At 38.2% G+C, this 22008-nt stretch overlaps 1 protein-coding gene and 1 long non-coding RNA gene across 4 annotated transcripts in view; one reads left to right on the forward strand and one right to left on the reverse strand.

Annotated features, from left to right (window-relative positions):
- Positions 1–22008, reverse strand: part of LOC124302435 (uncharacterized) — a 180081-nt gene that overhangs the window by 117780 nt on the left and 40293 nt on the right. The window contains exon 1 of one of the 3 annotated variants that reach the window (XM_046758625.1): positions 1651–2009. The exons of the other annotated variants lie outside the window; for them this stretch is intronic. Coding sequence (XP_046614581.1) covers positions 1651–1685 — 35 coding nt within the window. The 5' untranslated portion in view covers positions 1686–2009. Of the gene's footprint in view, positions 1–1650; positions 2010–22008 lie in introns of those variants that run through there. 3 annotated transcript variants of the gene reach the window in all.
- LOC124302436 (uncharacterized) lies at positions 2381–21046 on the forward strand. Its single transcript, XR_006907710.1, has 4 exons — positions 2381–3299; positions 16154–16271; positions 16334–16639; positions 20994–21046. It is a non-coding gene; the product is annotated as an uncharacterized LOC124302436 (long non-coding RNA).

Here is a 22008-nt window from a genome sequence, read left to right on the forward strand (position 1 = left end):
CAATATTCAGTCGTTGGGTAAAAATTATTTCAAATTTCCAATAAATTCTTATACGCGTCAAATTACTCACTCGAAGTTCGTATTTAAAGCATGAAATCTGTATTTTTTCAGATTTTTTTTACCAAGCATTTTTTTTACCACAGATAGTAGAAAAATTAGCTTTCGACGATATCTCATTTTTTCAAGTTAACTTGGGTGGAAAAAGTTCCTGTACAAGAGTTTCGCATCTTTGTATGAAAATTTTAAATATAATTTTGTTCAATTTTTCGTAACCCGTTAAAGTACAGTTTTCATGACAAATATTCGAATATCTTATGAAACAAAATAGCGCCCTAATCGAATTGGCTCAAATTTTACACAGCATGTCTTTTTCTGTACCAAATATTGTCTACAAGTTTCGTGGTGGGCGGAAAAGTAGTTCAAACCATTGCGAGTAATGGTTCACATGAAACTGCGAAATTTCTCATCCAATTACGATACGCAACGCATCGTTGAATTCTTACCTTGAATGAATATGCTTGAAAATGTTGTCCGGCGGTAGGAAACTCACTTATCGTGTCCGGAATCGTGATAAATCATATTCCGAAGTAAACTTCTCGAGAAAAAGTCGCCAACCGAGGTTACAAACAACACGCGCAACAGTTGAAGATCGCACTCGAGTGCGCAGAAGCGCCACGCGCAGGGTGAGCGAATATCTTGCTGCGACCGCGAAATTTGAACCGAATTCTCGCCACCGTGTGAATAATTCTTGATATATCTGAGGCCTTCAAGGCCTTCATTTGCAATGTACTCAGATACGAACAGGAGCAATATTGTCTGATTTCTTCTATCCAATTTTCGCATGTTTCTATTATTTACTTATTAAAGCTGTAGCTTACATTGTTAATTAATTCATCGAACGGTTAATAGTGTCATATATATATACACTACTATATTTTATATAAAAGTGTTTTCCCGTGAATAAAGATTATTATTGTTATTATTATTATTATTATTATATCTTCCGAATCACTGCACCGCCCACTATGAAGTTTTTGGACAACATTTTGCATTGAAGAAGGCACGCTGCGTATAAATTCTAGTCCATTCGATTGGGGCAGTTTTCAGTTATGAATAATTTACGAATTCTTTTCACATGTCGTCCAGGTTTTAAGCTACGTAGCCGCGAAAAATCAAAACATTGTTGGAATCAATTTATTGGATGAATTGTCAAAAAATTCAAAGTTGGTTCTTTCGATGTGTAGGTACTTTGATTGCGCGAGAGGGAAATCAGATTAAAATTAAACCCTGGCGCAAGAAATCTCAATTTAGCCATTTATTTAGAACCAATTTGTGGAGCGTCGTTGCAAAATTACGATAAATTTCAAAAAGCGGGTCACCCTAATATGCAAACTCATGAGAACAAAAATAAAAACAAACATGTATCAATGTTACAACAGTCGATTCCGATTTTCTTTACCTGCATCGAATATTTTTCTTATAATAATAGAAAGTTGCTATTCGTATAATTATACCGAGAACGAGTTTATAGGTTTTTTTTCATCATCGAATAATTCGGAAAACCGATAAAACTTTAGCCTCAATGATAATGGATAAATATTGTCACTATTTTCTCCGTATTAAAATAACGAATACAAAATCGTCTCTTACCTTGACGCCGTGATGTCTGATCGATTTATTTTCATCGCCAGCTGAACTTTGACGAAAGCCAGAATTCCACACACACGTACACAAGCAAACACATTGATCCCGAGGAAAATATTCTGCGCCCAATTGTATACGCGACGATTCTTTGACTCTAAGGAATATGATTTTATTCTACACGACTAGAGTAAAACATTTCCATTCGACGTAAAAAAAGAGATTGCTCGTCAAAATAATACGAACCCGATTTCACTGCGTTGTTAACACTCCTCGATTTTACGAATTAAATTACCCAATTATTATCATTACAATATTATTACCGTCTTCGTACCGAGTCACACATTTCGCGAGTCACATCAACCGAAGGTAGGTACGCAAAATCTATCTGTACAATCAATTGTTTTTCTCACCAGTGCGTACACGAACGAAGTGAACACCTGACAAGAAAAAAAAAACAACTACACTTAGGTTGGTACGTCCGTTTTCAATCATCCCCTTCGGTTACCCGATCGCGATTCTCACGCGTCGTGAACATTATTATCGTCTCCAGAATCGTCGACTGTGAAGAAGGCGCGTCGAGACCTGTTCGAGCGAGTTTAGTAAACGTAAACAAACGGCTGATGGGCAGTTGTTGGGGGGGGAGATGAAGAGGGGGGGTGGGAGGGAGGGGGGAGCACACGCGACGAAATTACGACTGCCAGTTTAATTGCGACGTGGTACGGACGCGTACCTGGCGTGTGAGTCTGTCGAAAAGCCAAGAATTTCGTCGAAACGACGAGAATTCTCGTGCGAATAAACGACCGCAGCGTTCGTTAGAATTTTGTGGTTTTGCGGTGGATTCGAGTGACGCGAATCATTGTCGTTAGAAAAAAAATCTTACACTTTTCACTTTATGTTCTTATCTTGTGGTTCGTCCGAGATTTTATACGCTTGAAAAACAAACGAACGGTTCCGATTCGGCGACGGTGGTATCGAGGCATTTCGATGGGTGAGTTCTTGTTGCTGATAGACGATTTATCAAGTAATTTACATTCGCTTTAAACGACTCCCGAAACACGGTGGGAGATTTTCAACCATTTTTCGATCGGTTTAACCCTTTGAGTGACACGTTATTGCCCTGAGTAAAATTTTATGAAAATGTAGTACGTCATGGTTCCGTGCAGGTGTCGCTGATGGCGTGTCTGAAAACAGATTGAAAAAATTGAAGACCGCGGATCCATTTGGTCGATGCAAGTTTCGATCTCATCGAATATGGTCAATAAACTTTACGCAGGGGTTCTCGGGGTCGCTGATTAGATTCATCGTATTAAATTTGCGAGATCTGACTTCAGATTCGTAATCACCGACCCCGAAAACACCTGTTCAAAGTTTTTTCTCCGCATTCGATCGAATTGGAAACTTCCGGCCGCCATCTTGTTTGTTTAACACTCGGATGTATTCTCGCAAATCGTCCGGGCAAAGAAAGTTCGCGAGTGATGTTCCTCGCGTTGTTATCGTTGTTATATTTGCGGTGCAGTGATCACGACCGGTTGTTTCGAAGTATATACGCTACGCGGCTTTATTAGCGTTTGAATTACAACCGGACGAGTGTTTGATTCACCGAGCAAGCAGAATCCGCCGACGGACGTCTCGGCGATTCCACAAGGCAAGAAATGGTGAGTAACTCAACTGGATTGAAATTGACCCCCGCCTCTTTTTGTGCCCGATTCTTTTCGTTTTTTCATTTGCAAAGGGGGGGGGGGGGGGGGGGGGGGAAATGAGCGGTGGACGTGAAGGGAGTAAAAATTGAAAAATAGGTTCATAATCTGATGAGTATGATTTCTAGAAACCAGCTGACGAACTCTGATCGAGGAGTATTTTTTTTTTTTTTTATTTCGTTTTCTTCGCGTTGCATTTCATATATAATTTCGTTCTACGATCGAATACTAATGTAACGTGAATTTAATTCGCAGGCCGAATTATTGTTTTCATTCAATTATAGGCGAGACACATTCGTTGCTTTTCTTTTTTTTTTTTTACACAGTGCACGAAATTCTAATATGACATTTTTTTTCTACGCAAATTCGACGCGGAATTTCTTACGATTCGACGAAAGAATACCGAAACAATTTTTTACCCCTGCGATGAAACAAATCCATTGGTATTATTTTTTTTTTTTTTTTCCCGACAGAATTTTTAACCGATCGACAAAATTGTATCTTGCATAATATTTTCATCGTTTACCGGTGAAAGGTAACGACTATTCGCATTTATTTTACCTGACAATAAACCATGATTCGTTTCTTTCGAACTGTAATATTTCAATTTTACATTGAAATTACTGCCAACATTCTTCATCAAAGATTGACATTGTTCGAAGAGAGTTAAAACAACGAGTTTTTTGACTAATTACCACCGATTACGAAGACCGATATAACATCCTGCTCGAAGACTGATTGCCAGAGAATATAATACATCTTGTAATACCGTTCGCGCTTTGTTCAAATCATAATAACGGAAGTTTTTCAGTCCATCCACGACGAACGTTGCGGTGTAGGAATAACGATCGCATCGTACAACAAAGGTGGAAAAATAGAGCGAACAAAGTGGGGGAAAAAAAAATAAAATATGTGGAAAAACTCGACGGGAAAAACCGAAACAAGTGTATCTACGCACAGACGATACGGCCGATTGGCGAGTCTCGTGTTTTTCGATGAAACTAGAGTTTTCCGTGTCATCCCCGGAGGCGTTTTCGAATGAAACTCGATGCCGCGTTCGAACGATAACTCGTGAGAATAATTTCACGTTTCGATCCGTTCCAAATACGTCCGGATTATTCCGTTGTATAACCGCTCTATGTATAATGTATACGTGAGAGAAAGAAAGAAGAAAAAAAAAAATTCTCCTCCAGACACGCGAGACGAGTTTTTTGATCGAACAAAAATTTCTTTTCAAACTGCTGAATTATACGAGTGTATTATTGGAACCGACTTCTCTGTCCCTTAATTTTCTTGGAAAGAAGAAAATCGCAGAGGGAAAAAGTTTCACTCAGATGCAATCTGGTTCGGTCTTCGTAGGTCGCAGATGTCGCTTTTTACTAATTATCCGCTTCGTTTATACGGGAAATTTTGACACATCGGATAAGAACGAAAAATCGATTTCTTATCGATGCTGAGTTGCAGCTAAAAATTAATGTTTGTTAGTTTGATACTTTTAACCGTTGAACAGCTAGACTGTAAGTGGTAATATTTTCACTATGCATTTCACTGTCATTTGATTAATAACAACTTTTGTAATGTTTTATTTGTAATTAGCGCACTGAGAAAATTTTGATTTCTTACAGCGACTAGAAAACTTGAGTAAAACAGGTATCGTTAAAAAAAACTGTTTGAATATTGCTGGAATTGGGAAAAACGAGGTACGCGTAATCATTTCGCGCTATCGTCGATCCTTTTTTTTGATTGTTTATTCGCACGGTTAAAATTTGAAATTCTTATACCGCAATATTTCGAATAGCCGTGTCAAAATTGCGCGAGTAAACCTTAGGGTGATAATAATTTTGATCGAACAATTATGAAAGTTTGCCGTCGCCTCGAGACGCGAGCCTTTCATATCATGCGCAGAGCCGGAGGCTGACACCGGGTTGAATTAGCATAATAAGATAGAGGAATTGCAGGCAGGGGCGTAAGAAATAAGTGTCTTAGGTGTTCCATCGCCGAGTCTCGCGTTAAGACCGAACCCGACCCCCTTCCTGGAGGGGCTTCGTCAGACTTGAAATGTTTCCATGCAGGGATTAGCGAGTTCCTCGTGAAACCGCGGCGCGGCATCTCTCTCTCTCTCCCTCTCTCTCCGTATCCTGTAATACAGCAACCCTCATCCCATGAGTCCGGAAGTTAACGCGCCCGCATTTCCGCATCTACGGGTTCACTCCTAGTCGAATTATACCGCTACATGTATGCTCCGTTTCTATACGCCGCGCTTTCTGTTCTTCCCTTGTAGGGGAGGAAAATTTCAACGAATAAATTGCGATGAAAATGGTTCGGAAAAAAATGGTTTGTTTTTTTTTTTTTTTCAAATTCGCGTTTTTCCGTTTCAGGAGAAAAATACGAGTTGTTTCGTATTTGGCCCGAAAATTTAATGTTTACATTTCACTAGTTATCCGCGTTTTGAATTTTAGAGAACCACCTTCGATCGTTTTCAGACGGAAGTCTGTGCTTTTGCATGTTTTCGTATCTACGTACGTATGCGATCAATTTTTTTTCATCTCAATCAACGCGGCTTTTTCAAACTTAGAACTGAATGGACTTTGCCTTTGATCGGTTCATTTAAATAACAATATTCCAAACAATCAAGTAGAAATGATGAGAATGGGTGAACGGATTTGAATGAATATTGGTTTCGTGAGGTTTTCGAGTCGATAATCACGAATCTGAAGTCAGATTGCGAAATTCAAAATGGCGATCCAATGTGGTGGAAAAAAAATCTAAAAATATACCGATTTTGGTAGAAATTGGTAGGCAGAGGTTTTTTGTGTCATAGATAAAGAATTTTCTTGCAATATGGAATCCAAGGGCTTTAAAATCGTCAATCACGAATCTGAATTCGAATTTGATGTAATTCTTTTTTTCTCTATAAATTTGGAACCTGCGGTGTGGGAACGGAATGTTCGATGACCGTCTAACGGCCAGTCCAAAGGCCACTTGTTAGGAACTGGAATAAATTTGGAAATTGTCGTTTTCTATCTTTATTTCTTTGTTTTTTTAAGATTAAAAAATAAACAGTTCTGAATAATATTCTGAAAATTCACTCTTCGATTTACGATACATTTCAACCTCCGAGACTTGTCTCACTCTTCTTATTTTTTTTTTTTTTTTAGTTCCGCGCTCATGAATGTATATCATACGAATTTATATGCCGATTTTCCTTTCTGTCCGTGTTATCTATTTCTTCTTCTTCTTCTTCTTCTTCTTCTTCTTCTTCTTCTTCTTCTTCTTTGCAACTCGTTTTTCTTCACCTTTTCCACCGCGAGGATTCGTTTCAATTTTTACCCCCCCCTTTTTTTTTTTTTTTTCTTCATCATCCCCCGCGGATAGCTATCGGGTCGAATTTTTTAGGGGTTATATTTAATTCCACAATGGAGCCTGCCAGAAAGTAGTACGCATCCTTTGCAGCACGTGTGTGTGTGTGCGTCCTTTGTATATTTATATACATACATGAGATAATACACGGAGAGATTCGCCGCGGGCTTGCAAGCTCTAAACTATCCCTCCGCCCTTCGCAGCCCTCGAGATAGGAGAATATACCAACCTAGGACATCGATAGTCGGCGAAAAGCGCCTCCGGGAGTGATTTGCCGTTTTTCGACTTACGGCCCTGTTTTTTTTTTCTCCCCCCACCCTCCTTCCTCAACCCAATTTTTTTTTTTTTTCGGCACACCTCGGTCGAATTCGGACGCATCTCTTCGGACCCGTGTTTGTTATGCAATATACGTAAACGGTACGGTACTTTTGCCCGCCGCGGTTTCAGGGACGAGTATCGCGGGAGCGTGTGCGAGAAAAAGATGGAGAAAACGACAAGGGCGAAGAAAAGAGACAAATGGCAGTGGGTGGAAAGAAAATATCGATATCTCTGAGTTTCTATACGCGGGAAAAATTTTTACCGATGAGGCGAGACTCGCTGCTTCGCGGGCTAATCAGAACGAACGAAATACGACCATTGGATATATATATATATATCGCGAAATTCCCTGACCATCGGTAAAATTCCCAACAACCCCAAAAAACTCGCCCACGTTTTTATATTATACCGTAAAGGTTGCCCAACCGGGTGCCGTTTGTCCGTTAATAGAAGAGAAGAAGAAAAAAAAGAGAAAAACAAAATTGGTAAAAATCAGGGGTATTATTTACCGACTTTTTATATATTTATAGGTTGTTCGATAAATTTCATATCGGAGATGTTTTTCGACTGTTTTGACAACTATTTTCGCTTTTCGAAGGAAATGCAAACTTGATATATATATATACGTAAGATAATTTATGTACTTGAATCCGATTAAATGAAATTCGTAAATATAAATGACGATTATACCTTTTTGCTTTTACCATTTTGCGTGAGAAAAATTAAGGACGAGATTTTATTAAATTTTTGTCTTCCTCTTTTGTTTTTGTTTACAGCAATAAATGAATAAGATACGCAGTGATATTTGTTAACGTTAAATGTAGTAAGTAATTCTTCCAGATTCGATTATTATTATAAGGATTATTTTTCTGACCTGGATAAATTTGTTTCTCACGATTATTCTTCCATGAGAATACGACATGAAAAATCGAAAAATCAGTGCAACAAACGAAAATAGCTAGCGACAATTGATTTTCAGAAACCAAAGTGTTGATGCCAGAAGTTTTAAATGTAATAAAAACAAAGTCGAATCTCTTCTATGACTTGTCAGATGTTTTCTTTCTTTTTTTTTCTTTCCATTTGTTTAGCCATAAATAAAGAGAGAAAAAATAAATCTCATTATATTAGACAAAGATGCAAAATCGGTCATTTCGGGCCGAGCGTAAGCTTGCAAAACCGAGTCGTAGGTGAAATCAAAGTCGAATATTACAAACACGCGAAGCAAAAAGACCGTCGCCTCCTCGTTGCGCTCGATTCTTTACATCCGACGCGAGTATGTGACGCGTTTTTTCACGAAGCACGAAATTGAGGTTAGTAATCGCGTAATGGAAGATTTGTTGCGACAGCGCATGCGCGCAGTGCGGAAAAGACGACTTTCAACACTCCTAGGCCTGGGAAGTGGTATTTGCCGTACTTGGCGCATGCGCATTCGCAGAATCACTCTACCGTCATAGAAACGGGTACTTCTGAGTACGGAAAACGTGTTAAACATGCTCGCGTTGTGTAAAATTCTATTAAAGTTGCTTAATTTTATTATCCTCCTCGTATGGGAGATTAGTGCGAAACAAAGCGCAGTAAGAATGGCGACCTGGACGCAGTCGGTGATTCATCTCAGTTATATTCCGGGTCCCTGACACATTACCGGAGACCCTGCAGATTTAATCCCACTATATTTCCAGACGAGTTAGCTAGCAACTCTCTCTCTCTCTCTCTCTCTCTCTCTCTCTCTAGCTTTTTCTCTCTTTCTCTCTTTCTCTCTCTCTCTCTCTCCTCTTCGACTACAACTTTCATTAGCACACACCGTGTCGCTGCACGGCAAAGCACTGCGGCTGTCCGTGATAAATTGGACGAATTTTGTACATACGGTGATTATTGTCGCCTGCAGAACCTCTCGTGGCCATTTAGATGTCCGGTCCATTACTTTCCGACTGCCTTTCAATATGTGCCTTGATACGCGATACGATACACGGTTATGTATAGGTCATTCTGTCCCAATTATATAACGATCGATTTATACTCGCGAATTCTTTTCGGTACGTTTTCGTTTTATTCTTTTATTAGTTTTCTTTTGTTTTTATGATATAACGACAGTTATTCATGTGGCTATGATGATTGTTTCAAACCTTGTACAAGAAGAAAGGAAAGTTAAGGAAAAGTAATTTTTGTAAATGATTTGTGAAGAGAGTAGCTAATATAAACGATCACTTAATAGAATGTATCTAATGGTTCTTTTTTTCTTCCCGTACAAGATATTAACTATAGATTAGATGATTTTACGGTTCTGAAAATGGCTAAGTTTCAGCTACAAGTGGTAAAAAAAAAAAAAAAAAAAAAAATTCCCATCATCCAAACAACTAATTGATAGATTTTTTCGGAGTTTGGAAAACGATATTCGATACTTCTTATTCCTACATAGTGAAGTTTATCAGGGGTTGGATTTGTCGATATGACGATTAATTCGTCGTAGCCGTTCTGAAAAGGTTTCCTATTTTTGTTTTTTTCTCGTTGAATAATTTTACACTTCGTTGGATCCGATCAACCGATTCTGAAAAACTTGGCAAAAAAAAATTGTAAAATTATATAATAATATCGGAATCGTCGACTGGTTAAAAAAATGATGAGGATTAATTGGAAAAAACCGTTTTCGAAATTGGTACCGTCACTTCGTATTTTTCTAACCGCCGTTACTACTTCGCATTTCTTTCCACCGATCGACCGACGACTATGAAAAAAAAAAGACTCGAGAAATTTCGAGGGTTGAAATTGTCACGGAACGCGGCACAGGCAGCCGTTCGCTGTTTCCTATAATTCAATCTTGTCAAATCCATTAGCGTCGGTGCGTCCGAGAGTCGGCGATTCTGAATCCGTCAGCCGCTGCAGCTGCAGAGGGTGAATGCAGGTCGGGGGTGTGTTTCCAGGGTAACAAACTCGGAGCCCACGCGAATAAGGTACAATTACCGCGGGTAGGTTCGCAGCGTCTCCTGCGTTTCGGATTATTTCGGTTACGCCGCGCCGCGTCAACCCTTCACGGGGTCCTCGAAATGCGCTTAATGAAACTGGATACGCGAGGCGAGCTTCGGCTATAATGCCCATAATGCAAGGGTTCGTCTCGCTTCGTCGTATCTGGGACAACGCGACGCGAGGCGTCCCTTAAAATGCAAGGAGAGATAATTGCGGGAGGGGGGAAATTTTGGGGAGGATACGTCGAACCCCGATAGAATTTTGAGGGGGACGCGCGGACAATGCACGGTTGTTAAGACAAACCCTGATTGCGATCCGTGTGTGCGGAGGCGTGATGAAATTGGGACGGGGTTGAACTTCCGGAAGCGCGTTAAGGGGGTATTCTAGTGTAGAAATTTGAAAAAATCGATTTTTTTTTTTTTACATTTTCAAAGCTTAACCTTTCAAGAATGTGTCCTTAAAAGGACAAGTCAAAATTTCAATTATTTTCAGAGATATAGCTATTTTAGTGACACGTCTTCAATACTGGCTCGGCTGGAACGAATTTTACTCGAAACTTTAAACGCGTTTTTCTCAAAACTACATTTTTCAAAACGGTTGACATGATTTCTGAAGTTCTGTTGAACCGATTTACTTGAAATTTGGTGAGAATCTTCTCAATACATGTCTCTATCGCACGAACTATTATTATAACGAAATAATAATTTTTACTATTTTTAAAAAATTCAGAAACGTCCAAAAAAGTCAAAAAAAAACGTATTATTTTTTCGGACAGCCGTAATTTGGCAAAAAAAAATTTTTTTTCGACTTTTTTTTAGTTAGTACGATGGCTGCATTTATGTAGATTAATAATCTTTTTTTTTTTTTTTCTGATTTTGAAAATGCTTGCAATCGTGACAACATTGGCGCGCCATTTTTTTTGTACCCCCCACTTCAACAACTCATAGCACTTTCAATTTTGTATTTTTTGACTTGTTTTTTTTTTTTTTTTGTAATCGTGAAATAATAATAAACGCCTGATAAAAAAATGGATGGTAAAAATATTTTTTGTTTTTTGTTTATAGCACTTCAAAAAACACCTCAAATTCATGCCTCTACACTAGAATACCCCCTTAAATTACGAGTATTATTTGGCGGGCGAAAATTGAGCCGAACGATTGAAACTTTGAAGAAACAACCAGGGTTGATAGTTCGGAAATTCGAGATTTAGATAATTCAAGTTACGATTTTGAGCATAGTTTAGAAAAGTATAAGGGTTTCGATAGAGAAATATTCCGAAATATAAAGTTTCGTGAGTGTAAAATTTCGATAGTTGAAATATACTCGCACGTCGTAGTTTAATCGGATTCCCGAACGTGAAAATATCGAAAGTCCAAAACAAAGAAGGATCAAAGTGGTAAAATTTCATTTTTCAATTTTCTCATTTTTGCACTTTCGGAACTTTGAGCGTGGGCTTTCGGACCATTTTGATTTCTTTACTTCAACTTTTGCCACACAAAAAATTCAGAACTCGAAATTTCAACCCCGCCCCATCAATTCCTGTTATTATATACCCCGTGCTGCTGCAAATAGATGCTGATGATGATTCGAAGGGGTGAAACACACTTTGTTTTTCGTTTTTCGGGGATGTTCTTGTATCTCATACTTTGGAGCTTGAATACATTTTTTCTTCTTATTCTGTTTTGCACTAATCGTCTTCTTCAAATTGTAGTGAATTTTTCTTTTCTTCTACCGCAAAGAAAACGAGTATTTAGTTGTTGCAGTTGTTCTTTCTTTCGTTTTTTTTTTTTTTTTTCTCACCTTTGTTACCGAGTCGTCTTCGAGTGTCGATAATATCTCTTTCAGCTCCTTCGTGAAGTTTATTAAACCGATTAAAAAAATTCTCCAAACAAACTTTTAAATAAATTTCAGCTTCTTCAAACCGAATGAATTGAATTTTTATTATTATACAAAATAACACAATTTTCGATCAACACAACTCAGCCGATTTCACCAAGTTTTCTAAACTCCTTTGATTAAAATAACTGACTTTGAAATCACCACTCTCGTCTATTTTTTACGTACGAAATTGCTTTTAAGCTCACGTTCATATCGCCAACTGTTTATAAGCATTATACGATAAATATGCATAACTTAATTCGTCTTGAAATTTGCATATTATAACAGGATTGTAAATATAATGTAACATATACGGAACAAGTTTGACGGTGATGCAATCGCGTCACGCTGACTCTCTCTCGCGGCTGCATAATTCAAAGGGTTGCTCACCCGAGAGTTCGCGAAGGGGCGACGAGGCGCGTCGAAAAAAAAAAAAAAATATAAAAAGAAGAAAGGTGAAAGCGAAGAGTAAAAAAACAAAATTGAAATGACCGGGGTTGCGAGTTTCGCGCGGACACTTTACGCACCTTTTTTCACGCCCGATGTCGCCTCGGGGGTGCGAGAGAGAGAGAGAGAGAGAGAGAGAGAGAGATGAAAGCTGCAGCGAAAGCGTGTATGTGTCCCAAAATCATAAAAGTCAAGTGAATTACTGGAGATAGGGAATACGAGAGCGCGCGGGTCGCAAAGTAAAAGAAAAGGAAAAAAAAAAAACAAAAAACGTGACGTAAAAAAAGGTAGACAGAAAGAAAAGCGACCAAAGCAAAAGAAACGCAAAGAAGAAATAGCTACGATACATGCATACATACTAAATGAATACAGCGGCTCGGGTGAAAAAGGGACGAAGTGAAAATGGCAAAGGAAATGTCCGAGAAAAGAAAAACGAGAAACAAAAAAAAAAAAAATAATAATAATAACAATATAAAAGAAAAAAATGTATCCACCTCCTGGGAAATGCGAGCCGCGGAGAGAGGGTGGGGAGTAATAAATGTAGAGAGTACTGCAGGTAGGGGAGCACAGAGGATGAAGAGAAGGGCGAAAAGCGACGCGTGTCGAGGGGAAAAAAAAAAAAAAAAAAAAAAAATTAATAATTACTTGTGTTCTTTTCGTTTTTTTTTGCTATAAGTCTATAACTACGTAGTAATATGACTACCTTATACGTATTTGAGGAATTCCATGCGAATCCGACGCACACAACTTTTGATTTTATTGAAAAATTTTTTTTTGCAATTGTCCCAACTCTGTAATGGTAGGTACACTGATTTTTTTCAGTTTTTCTTATTCACTTATTTAATCGATTACAAATATTGAGAGTGATGTTGAAAAGTATACGTTCTTAAATTTTTTAACGAAGGGCCAACTTTTGTTTTATTTTTTGTTTTTGCGCACCTCTAATTTTTTTGATCAATCAAAACGTTGCTTTGCTTAAACTGTCCGAAAATATCTGAAAAATTCTCAAAACTTCTATTTTTAACTCAGAACATTTGTTAAAAACAAAGAAATAGACAAGCATCGCTCTACAATGTAACCGGTTTAAAAATGTTCGAAGTGAGAAATAAAAGTTTTGAGAATTGTTCAGATATTTTCAGACCGTTCAAACAATGTCGAACAAAAGTTGACCACAAAAAAAAAAAAAAATAAAAAAATAAAATAAAATGCATAGAATGGAAAGTGTTGATAAAAAAGTTGAAAAGAAATCGGCCCATCGTGAACCCGGTCATGAAATATTTGGAAAAGACAACAGTTTTTGAGAATTTGAAAAAATATCCTTTTCAAAATAAGTTTACATACTTGTAAATAATTGAGCAGTTGAATGAAAAATTTGACAAAAATTCAGAGCACTGTTTCAGAGTCGGGACAATATTGCGGAATTTTTTTTTTTTTAAACAAAATCAGAAATTGCGAGGGTCAGATGTTTGTCGGGTTCGCATGGAATTCCCCATATATACATATATGTATGGTACATGTAACCGTTCGCTTTAATCATCCTCTAGACTCGTGTCGCGGTAAAACCACGTGTCTGAACCCCTCCCCCCCTCATTACTAACCCCTTAACCCCCCCAAGTTTCTCTCTCGCTCTCTCTCTCTCTTTCTCTCCGAGCTTTTTGCATACATTATACCGCGCGCCGCACGCGTTTAAATTTAATCGCTCAAGCCCTAAAGGTTATTCCCGGAGATCAAAGCGAGTCGCGTCGCGAAAGATTGATACTGTTTAGAAACCCTCGCTTCGCCAGGTTCTTCTCCCTTCGGCAACGTCGTCGCATCGTCGTCTTCGCATTTACTCTTCGTTTCACAATTCTGCCCGAGAGACAACCGGCCGATACAATAAAAATATGTAACTTTACCGCGTGAGTCTTGATATCCATTTCTTTCTCTCTATCTCTTCGATTCTTCTTCACCCTTTTCACTTTTCTTTGCGTGTTATTTTCAACCTAGTTACCGTATTATAATACGCTCTCTGAGTATTCAAAGTTACGCTGCGAACGCACGTTTAATTTGAGATTTTTATTCGCTGTTTTCGTGATTTGAAAAATTTTCGCAAACGACGAGGTTCTTTTTTTTTTTTTTTTTAGCTTGTTGCTCTTTCGCGTTAAATCAAGATGGAATTCAATTTATCACCGTCTGTTTGTTTGCTTACATATTTACTAAGCTTGGATTCAGCCAAAAATCTATCGTGATTATTTTTTGTTTCAAATTGTATCGAAATTTCTAATTCATTCAACTTTTTTTCGTCTTCTTCCTTCAAGTGGTCAGAATAGCTTAAGAATAATCATTGTGAATTGAATTTCGATTTTCTCTACGGACAAAAACTTCTTCGGATAATTGTGAAATATTGCCAAAAATAATTAAGTATAGACCAACGATGTAATTAGAAGACCTGTGACGTAAAATTCGTTTGAAAATAATCGGACCAATTTTACACTTAATGTATCCAAAGGAAAAAAGATCAGAGTGATTCTTAGGTATATGTATCGTTACGATTGACTATTCATGCCTGCATACTTGTCAAGGATTACGTATAAAGACCGAAACAAGGTTAATTTAATTTTTAATAAAACGTAGACTTTTAAATGACGCGACGGTCGAATTGAGCAATGATGTCGTAAAACAAATCCTCAGAATATCCGTCAAAGAAATATTCATCCGTTCTTTACAAATTCTGTTTGGATTTTCAAGAATCATGACATCAAAGTCATTGCATAATCCAGACGATCTTTAATCGTTCAACTATTTTTTGATGCGAAACGCTATATTTATTACATTCGTAGACAAAAAGAACAAAACTAAAACAAAAACAAAAAAAAAAAAAAAAAACAGTTTTTTTAAGTTCTTAATTTGTTATTTATAAACTTTGCATTTGTCTTCTTTACGTTGATAAATAACATCGGTAAACACGAATTTTGGGTCCGAGTTCCAGATATGAAATTTTAATTTGAAAACAAACTTTGTCTTATAAAACTGTTTTTTTTTCCTTTTCTTAGTTACGTGGAAGAAATCAAAATTTGACAGCTAGAACAAAGATGAAAAATTGGTGTCAAAAGATGTTTTCCTTAAGATACATTCATTCTTCGTTGCAATTATATGAGAAAATATATACTAGTTGGCTTTTTGGCGGGGAAAAGTATCCGAGCTTTTCGAGGTCTGGTAGCTTTTTCTCTCTTCTCATCTCTTCTCTTCTCTTCTCTTCTACTCCAGCTCGATGAACACAAATCTGTCGCAGTGCCAGGCACGCTCGGGTCGCGGGATGCTTAATTTTAGCGAGACGACGAATGGGGGCCTCTGATCTCGCGGGACATATATTCTCAGAGCTGGAACGCGTCGACTGAGACGCGATGAACCGTGGCGTCCGCAAGACTATAACGCACCCTGGGAATCATTCGCTGCGTGTTTCGAATACCCCGCGTATCCTCAAAACCAAAGGGGCATCCAGCACCACGGGCCTCTGACTCTTCTCTTTCTTACAATTCCGCTCCGCAAATTTTCTTGGAGATTTTTCACCGTGAAAAAGACTCTTTCATCCTCTTTCCTCGATTCAAGATATTCATCAGACACTATACTTTGAGAGAAAACAATTCACGTCGATGACATTTTTCACCTCGATCGTTCTTTTTTCTTTTTAGTCATGTGGGAATTTTCAGACACACGTCGCGCGCAAGCTCAGCTATATTTTTTTGATTCCAAAGTCTCGGAATAGTGTCTTCTTTTCAACGTTTCTTTACGTCAACTCTGCTAACCTGCTCGATATTTTTCTCTGAACCAACACCGACGATTATTTGGAAACTTGATGATTTTTCCAGACAAATTTTTCATCCCCGATGTTGACCTGAAAACAAAGGAACGATCGAGGCTAGGTCCGGGAAAAGGATCCAAGGAGGATGACGGGTCGAATTCGGGATCACAGAGAGAAGCTCGGAGGTAAGCGATAAGCGTAATTTCGAAGGTAATGAGTCTCGAGGGTAATGGAGTTGGGGCATTAGTGATCCTTGCCGGTCTTGCCGAGGAATTCCATCCATGGGGTGGTAATTCATCCCCGAACAATCGTACAGCCGGGCTACTCAACGGGCGAGGAGTGAAGAGTGAAGAAAACGCGAATGGGGTGGACGATTTTTGGGGTTGAGACGAGGTCAGCTGGTACAGCACGAGCATCGGTATCAGCAGGATCAGCATCAGCATCAGCATCAGCATTAGCAGCGGTGGTTCTTAAGGTTCTTAAATTGGCGGCCGACACGAGATCGTAAAGATCTTTCTACCAACCCGGTGCAGCAGCAGAAACAGCAACAGACGTGAGTATATTTCTGGGGTTCCCTTGCGGGGAAAGACGAATAACACTCTTGGATAAGTCTGATCTACGACTCCAGTTATTCTGCTGCCACGGAACCACCGACCTTTCCTGTTTCCTCTGCAGCAGTTCGACATTGGTCAGAGACCTGGTTCCGTACCTCCAACTTATTCTTACTTACCAGTTCTTATTTCATACATTTTCCAACCTGACATTTTTATACCATTGGACCTCTTCTACGCTCGCTTCTCCAACCTTCGACGATACCTCATCTGGTCAATGGGGGAGCTAGAGGACTCCGAGGATCAAGAGGAGAGAGTCAGCCGGTCTGATATACTGCGAGAATAGTCCGTGCCTCGGTACATTTCGCCTTTTTCTTCTTTACAGCGAACTGTCGCGGTTCGCAATCGTATTTTTCACTTGGCTTATGGGTATTTAGTAGAGATATATGGCTGTTTTTGACTACAGATCCCGATACCGATATCTTACCGACATTCTTGGCCGCTTCAAAGCTAAGACACAAACCACTCTGGTCGACTTTATCGATCATCGAAAAAGTATCTTTCGCTTTGCGCTCTACGTTACCATCGTATCGATTATCGGAAAACAGGGTTCTTGTCTCAGCTGTGAACTGGCCAAGAATGTCGGTAAGATGTCGGCATCGGGATCTCTACGCAGAACCGACCCTTTATACATACTATCACTGATTTAGCAACTTCAAACGCTTTGACCTGGCGCTGAAACAATTCTGCGGAAATAACAAGTCACGGTGAATTATTTATGGGGGTGAATTGAAATTGCTGGTCATTAGGAACGCCCAAATGATCGTTGCTTGGAAGTTCCGAGCAGTTGCAATTTTTCGTCCAGGATTGTAAAGAAGAGGAGATTGTTATTTGATTGAATCGAATCACCTTCTTTCGTGTCATTGTGTATAAATTGAATGAATTTCTTTTTCAATGACAATTTGAATGACGGCACTTTAGGATGCTTCTTCAGGATAATACAGGAGCCGGCAGTCCTGGGGGACTCTCGTGGAATTTACGCAGCTGGATCATCCAACGATGTAACGATAAGAGCGTCGGACGATTTCTGGCAAACGATGATGCAGATTTGACGAAAAAACGGAACGCGAGTGGCTAATTTTCCTACGATGGTATTGACGTCGCCCTTCATTGGCGATTGCGTGACGCACATTCGTCATTCTCGATGGCTCTTCACTCAAGGTATTATGTCATTGAATTCATCGGAATACGATTTTGCCTGGTTCAATTATTGTTTGTGTAATTCAATTAATACCGCCAGAGTTTGAATGTTGGTTAATTACTCGTTGATGATCGTATTTATATCGTTACAAAGGGTGGAATCACGCTTATGCTCATTATTTTGGATTAATAGTTGTCGTAGATGAAACACGTGTGAAAGCCTTCAAATGTTATCAATCAAGTGAATTAGATTGCTGTGGCAATCTGTATTATTGTACAAACTATCTTGATTCAGACGTTAAACTGGAAACACGTATTAAGGATATATTACACTTTTATCTCACTGGTCACTTTATTTTTTCTCTAAAACCCATTTCATTTGCGTTGCAATCTCAGTTTTGCATAAAATTCAATTGAATTTATGAATTGAATTGGGTTATGATATGTAATTGATCAAATTTTTATTTAAATTTGACAGCATTACGCGATAGATGTCGCGCGAAAATTTATTTACGCATCGCTGTTTAAAAACGTTCTCATTTATAATCAGAATCGTTAAAAGATTGATATTTAGGATATTAAAAACCGCGAACGAAGGTTACAAAAGTAAAAAGAAAAGAAAAGAAAGAGAAACTGTCTTTGAAAAGCTGCTGTTTGAACAATCCGAATTAAATTGATAAAATTATTATTTATTCGTTTCTGAACCCGTCCGATAAGAAAAAAAAAAAAGAAAAAGCGAAGAAATTTCTTCGAATTATAGGAAATTTTAATTGTGCAAAACGATAAATCGGGCCGTTTTTTAAAATTTTTTTTATTTTTTCCGCCTTTATCATTTCTTTGCTTTCTTCTCTTCTCTCCTCTCCTCGGCAACGAAAGCGTCGCCAAAATAATTTACTCGTTCGCCGATTGAGGAAAACAACGAAACGACGAAGGAAAAGAGGGGAAAAAACCAACAAACTAAAAAAAAAAAAAAAAAAAAAAAAAAAAAAAAAAAAAAAAAAAAAGGAAACAAAAAGGGAAATGAAAAAGAAAAGCTGTTGCATTTCTCTCCGTGTACGGTTTGCAGTTAAAAAACCAAAAAAAGAAGAGAAAACGGCAAAAACGCTGTGCGGTTATATAGGACAAAACGACAGTCGGCTTCGCTAGGCAGAATGAAGCAATCAGCGTCGGTGATGTTTGCACAGCTACGTTTTAAACGGGCGTCATCCCGTCTCTCGTCTATCGCTCTATCTCTTTCTCACTTTTGCTATCTCATCGTCAGCTTCTCTCCTGTTTAGCAAAATCAATCACCTCGATGCAGCTTTACGTATATATATATATGTAGGTGTATGTATAGTTATATATATTGGCCGGACAATGATTAAAAGTTAACAGGTTTTGTTCCGCGTTGATTCTAAAATGAAAACAAACGCGATTCCGATCGATTATACATCGTCGATTCGGTGACGACAACAACCGGACTTGATTTGCACTAAGGGAAGACTGTATGTATATATTGGTAGAAAAAAGAAAAAGAAACTTGAGTGGAAGCTGCCGGTCATTGGAAGTTTTTAATTATAACAGCCAATTAACGTCTATGCGGAGAACATTTTTGAAAGGAATAATATGGGACCATGGGGATTGTATTTGTAATTAATAAAAACAAAATTTCATTGAACCAAATTCTACGATTTTCTACGTTAAATATATAAAAAAAAAATCTAATTTTATTCGTAAGAATAACCTTGCGATTAAAAATTGTTTATAAATCGTCACAAGCAAATGGAATCTGGTGAAATTTTTTATTTTTTTGGTTCTTAATTCGAAATACAATCTTCATGGATTGAAATTATTTTTTCTTTCAAAAAGTCCGTTATGGACGTTAATTGGCTGTTATAATTAGAAACCTTCGATGAGCGATAGCTTTCGCTTAAGCTACAGAGCTTCCTCTTTCCGAGGATATTTTTTTCTATCAAAACTCGGGTTTTTTTAGGGATAAGAAAATGAAAAATTGATGTTTCAATTGTTTGAAACCTCCCGTGTAATAAAGCTTCTGCCAAAAAATGATCGTTTTACGTTACGCGAAAGATCGCGCTCTGTTTATTTTTTACTTTTAGACATTTTTTTTTAAACCTAAAAAAACTTTTCAGATCGTGCCGCGGTGAAAAATGGGAAATTATATATTTCTGAAACATCCTAATATATATATATTGCAGCACGCAGGCTTCACGGACCTTCCATTAATTGGAAAATCTTTGTCACAATGCGGTGCATGGCGAGAGAGAGAGAGAGAGAATCTTTGGGGGGAGTCGGGAAGCCCCATCCCTTATCATCCCGTTTCAGAACCTGGACTTCAATCTTCCAATGGCTGCCGCGGATTAGCGCGGAACGACAAGAAAGACGAAGGAAATAAGAAAATAAAAAGGGAAAGCGAAAATTCTCGTTACCTTTTCGTACCGATTTTCTATACACCGCTCTCAAGAGTTAATCTCTAATCCTCGTCCTGCAAAAGGCTGAAAGTCGAACCTGTATTGGCCGTTGCTTCGCAGGAAGCGTTTCGTCCTTTTCTTTCTTTCTCCTTCTCTCTCTTTCTTTATTTCTTTCTATCCTTCCCAGTCCTTTTTTCAGGATCCCTCCCTCCCTCCCTCCCTCCCTCCATCCCCGTAACCTTTCTTATACGCTCGATCTGTCAATGATCGAAGGTTCGACGAACCGACGTCGAGGAAAACCAGAAGCCGAGGAGCAACGAAAACAGGCGCTCCGAGGAACCAAAGGACACGTCCAATTATCGGCTGTCACCAGGACCTGGGATCGAGTAATGGCGCGTATCCTCTCGACCGAAGAAACATTCCTTTTTTCTTCTTTCTTCTACTTCATCCTCGCGTCCCTCAAAATTTTACGCTTATTTTATCCCACCTTGTTCTTCTTCTACACCGTTTTTCTTTCTTTCTTTTTTTTTTATTCAATGCTCGCATGCATACATAAATTGGCAGACAGTTTTTTTGTCATCGACATATCGACAAGTCGGAGAGTCAGGATTTTATTTCGATCGAATGATTTTCTACGTTAAATTTAACTTACCGCTGAATGTTGTACATGTATGTACATATATATATATAAAAAAGGAAAAGTATTTCTCTTTATCGAAAGTAATTAATATTGTTTTCTTTTTTACAGGTCTTCGTTTTACACAATACGATGCTTCAAATTGTCAGCACGAAACGAGATCGGTGAGTGTTTCAATCACTTTGTAAATCGTGTGCTATATCAATATGACAAAATGTGACACCGATAATTATCATAGTAATAACAATGAAACCTAAGATAAAGATTACGACAATTTTGCGCATCGAATGTCCAACTGTACTAGAATACGATACACGGTCCCGAATTAAATCTTTGAATTTTCATCCTCAATTTCATCCTTTATAAATAATAAAAAAAAGATATTCGTACAAAAACGATGAAAAGAAAAAAGAAGGAGAAGAAAAAAAAAAACCACTGATTGCCGGGTTGGGAAAAATTGATACTTTTTAAAAAATTCGTACGAATTAAGAAATATTGTGCCCTGTATATGTATACAAATTTTGAAAAATTCGGGGGTTGAAACGGTGTCGGTTAATGTATACCCTGAACCCTCAACGCATACGTAAATATATGTATGTATACGCATTTATACGTAGTTTCGCACCCTCGTTCATTTATTTTCATTAGGTTTATTTTCTCCGTAAGAACAACGCGGCGTTACGGCGCCCGTCTCGCCAATTTGTAAACGGGTTTGAAAATTGTTTCTGTTTATAGTAATATAACGCAGCGGTAACATTTATCGGACGCCTACTTTTGTCCCTTTTTATCACCTGTGTGTAATAACACTTTCGACCTTTCGCATCATTTCACGTGTGCGTCTCTGAAGGTGATTTGCAAATTTTCGACCAATTTTTCCCGCACCCTATTCAATATAAACCCCTTAACGACGCCCGATGTCGTGGTTATATATTGTCGTATCATCCCGTAACGATTCAAATACAGCTTAGATGAGAAGTAATTTTGAAACAAAAGAGCAGAAGCGAGATGATTGGGAGTTGTTATAATAACATTGACTTCACGTTTGTAGGAAATTGAATTTTTTTATTCAGGGGCGGATGAATCTGTGTGTTTTTTGTTTTGTTTTTTTTTTTTTTTGTTTTTCCTG

Source organism: Neodiprion virginianus, chromosome 4, assembly GCF_021901495.1.
Source record: "Neodiprion virginianus isolate iyNeoVirg1 chromosome 4, iyNeoVirg1.1, whole genome shotgun sequence".
In the NCBI taxonomy this organism is placed as follows: Eukaryota; Metazoa; Arthropoda; class Insecta; order Hymenoptera; family Diprionidae; genus Neodiprion; species Neodiprion virginianus.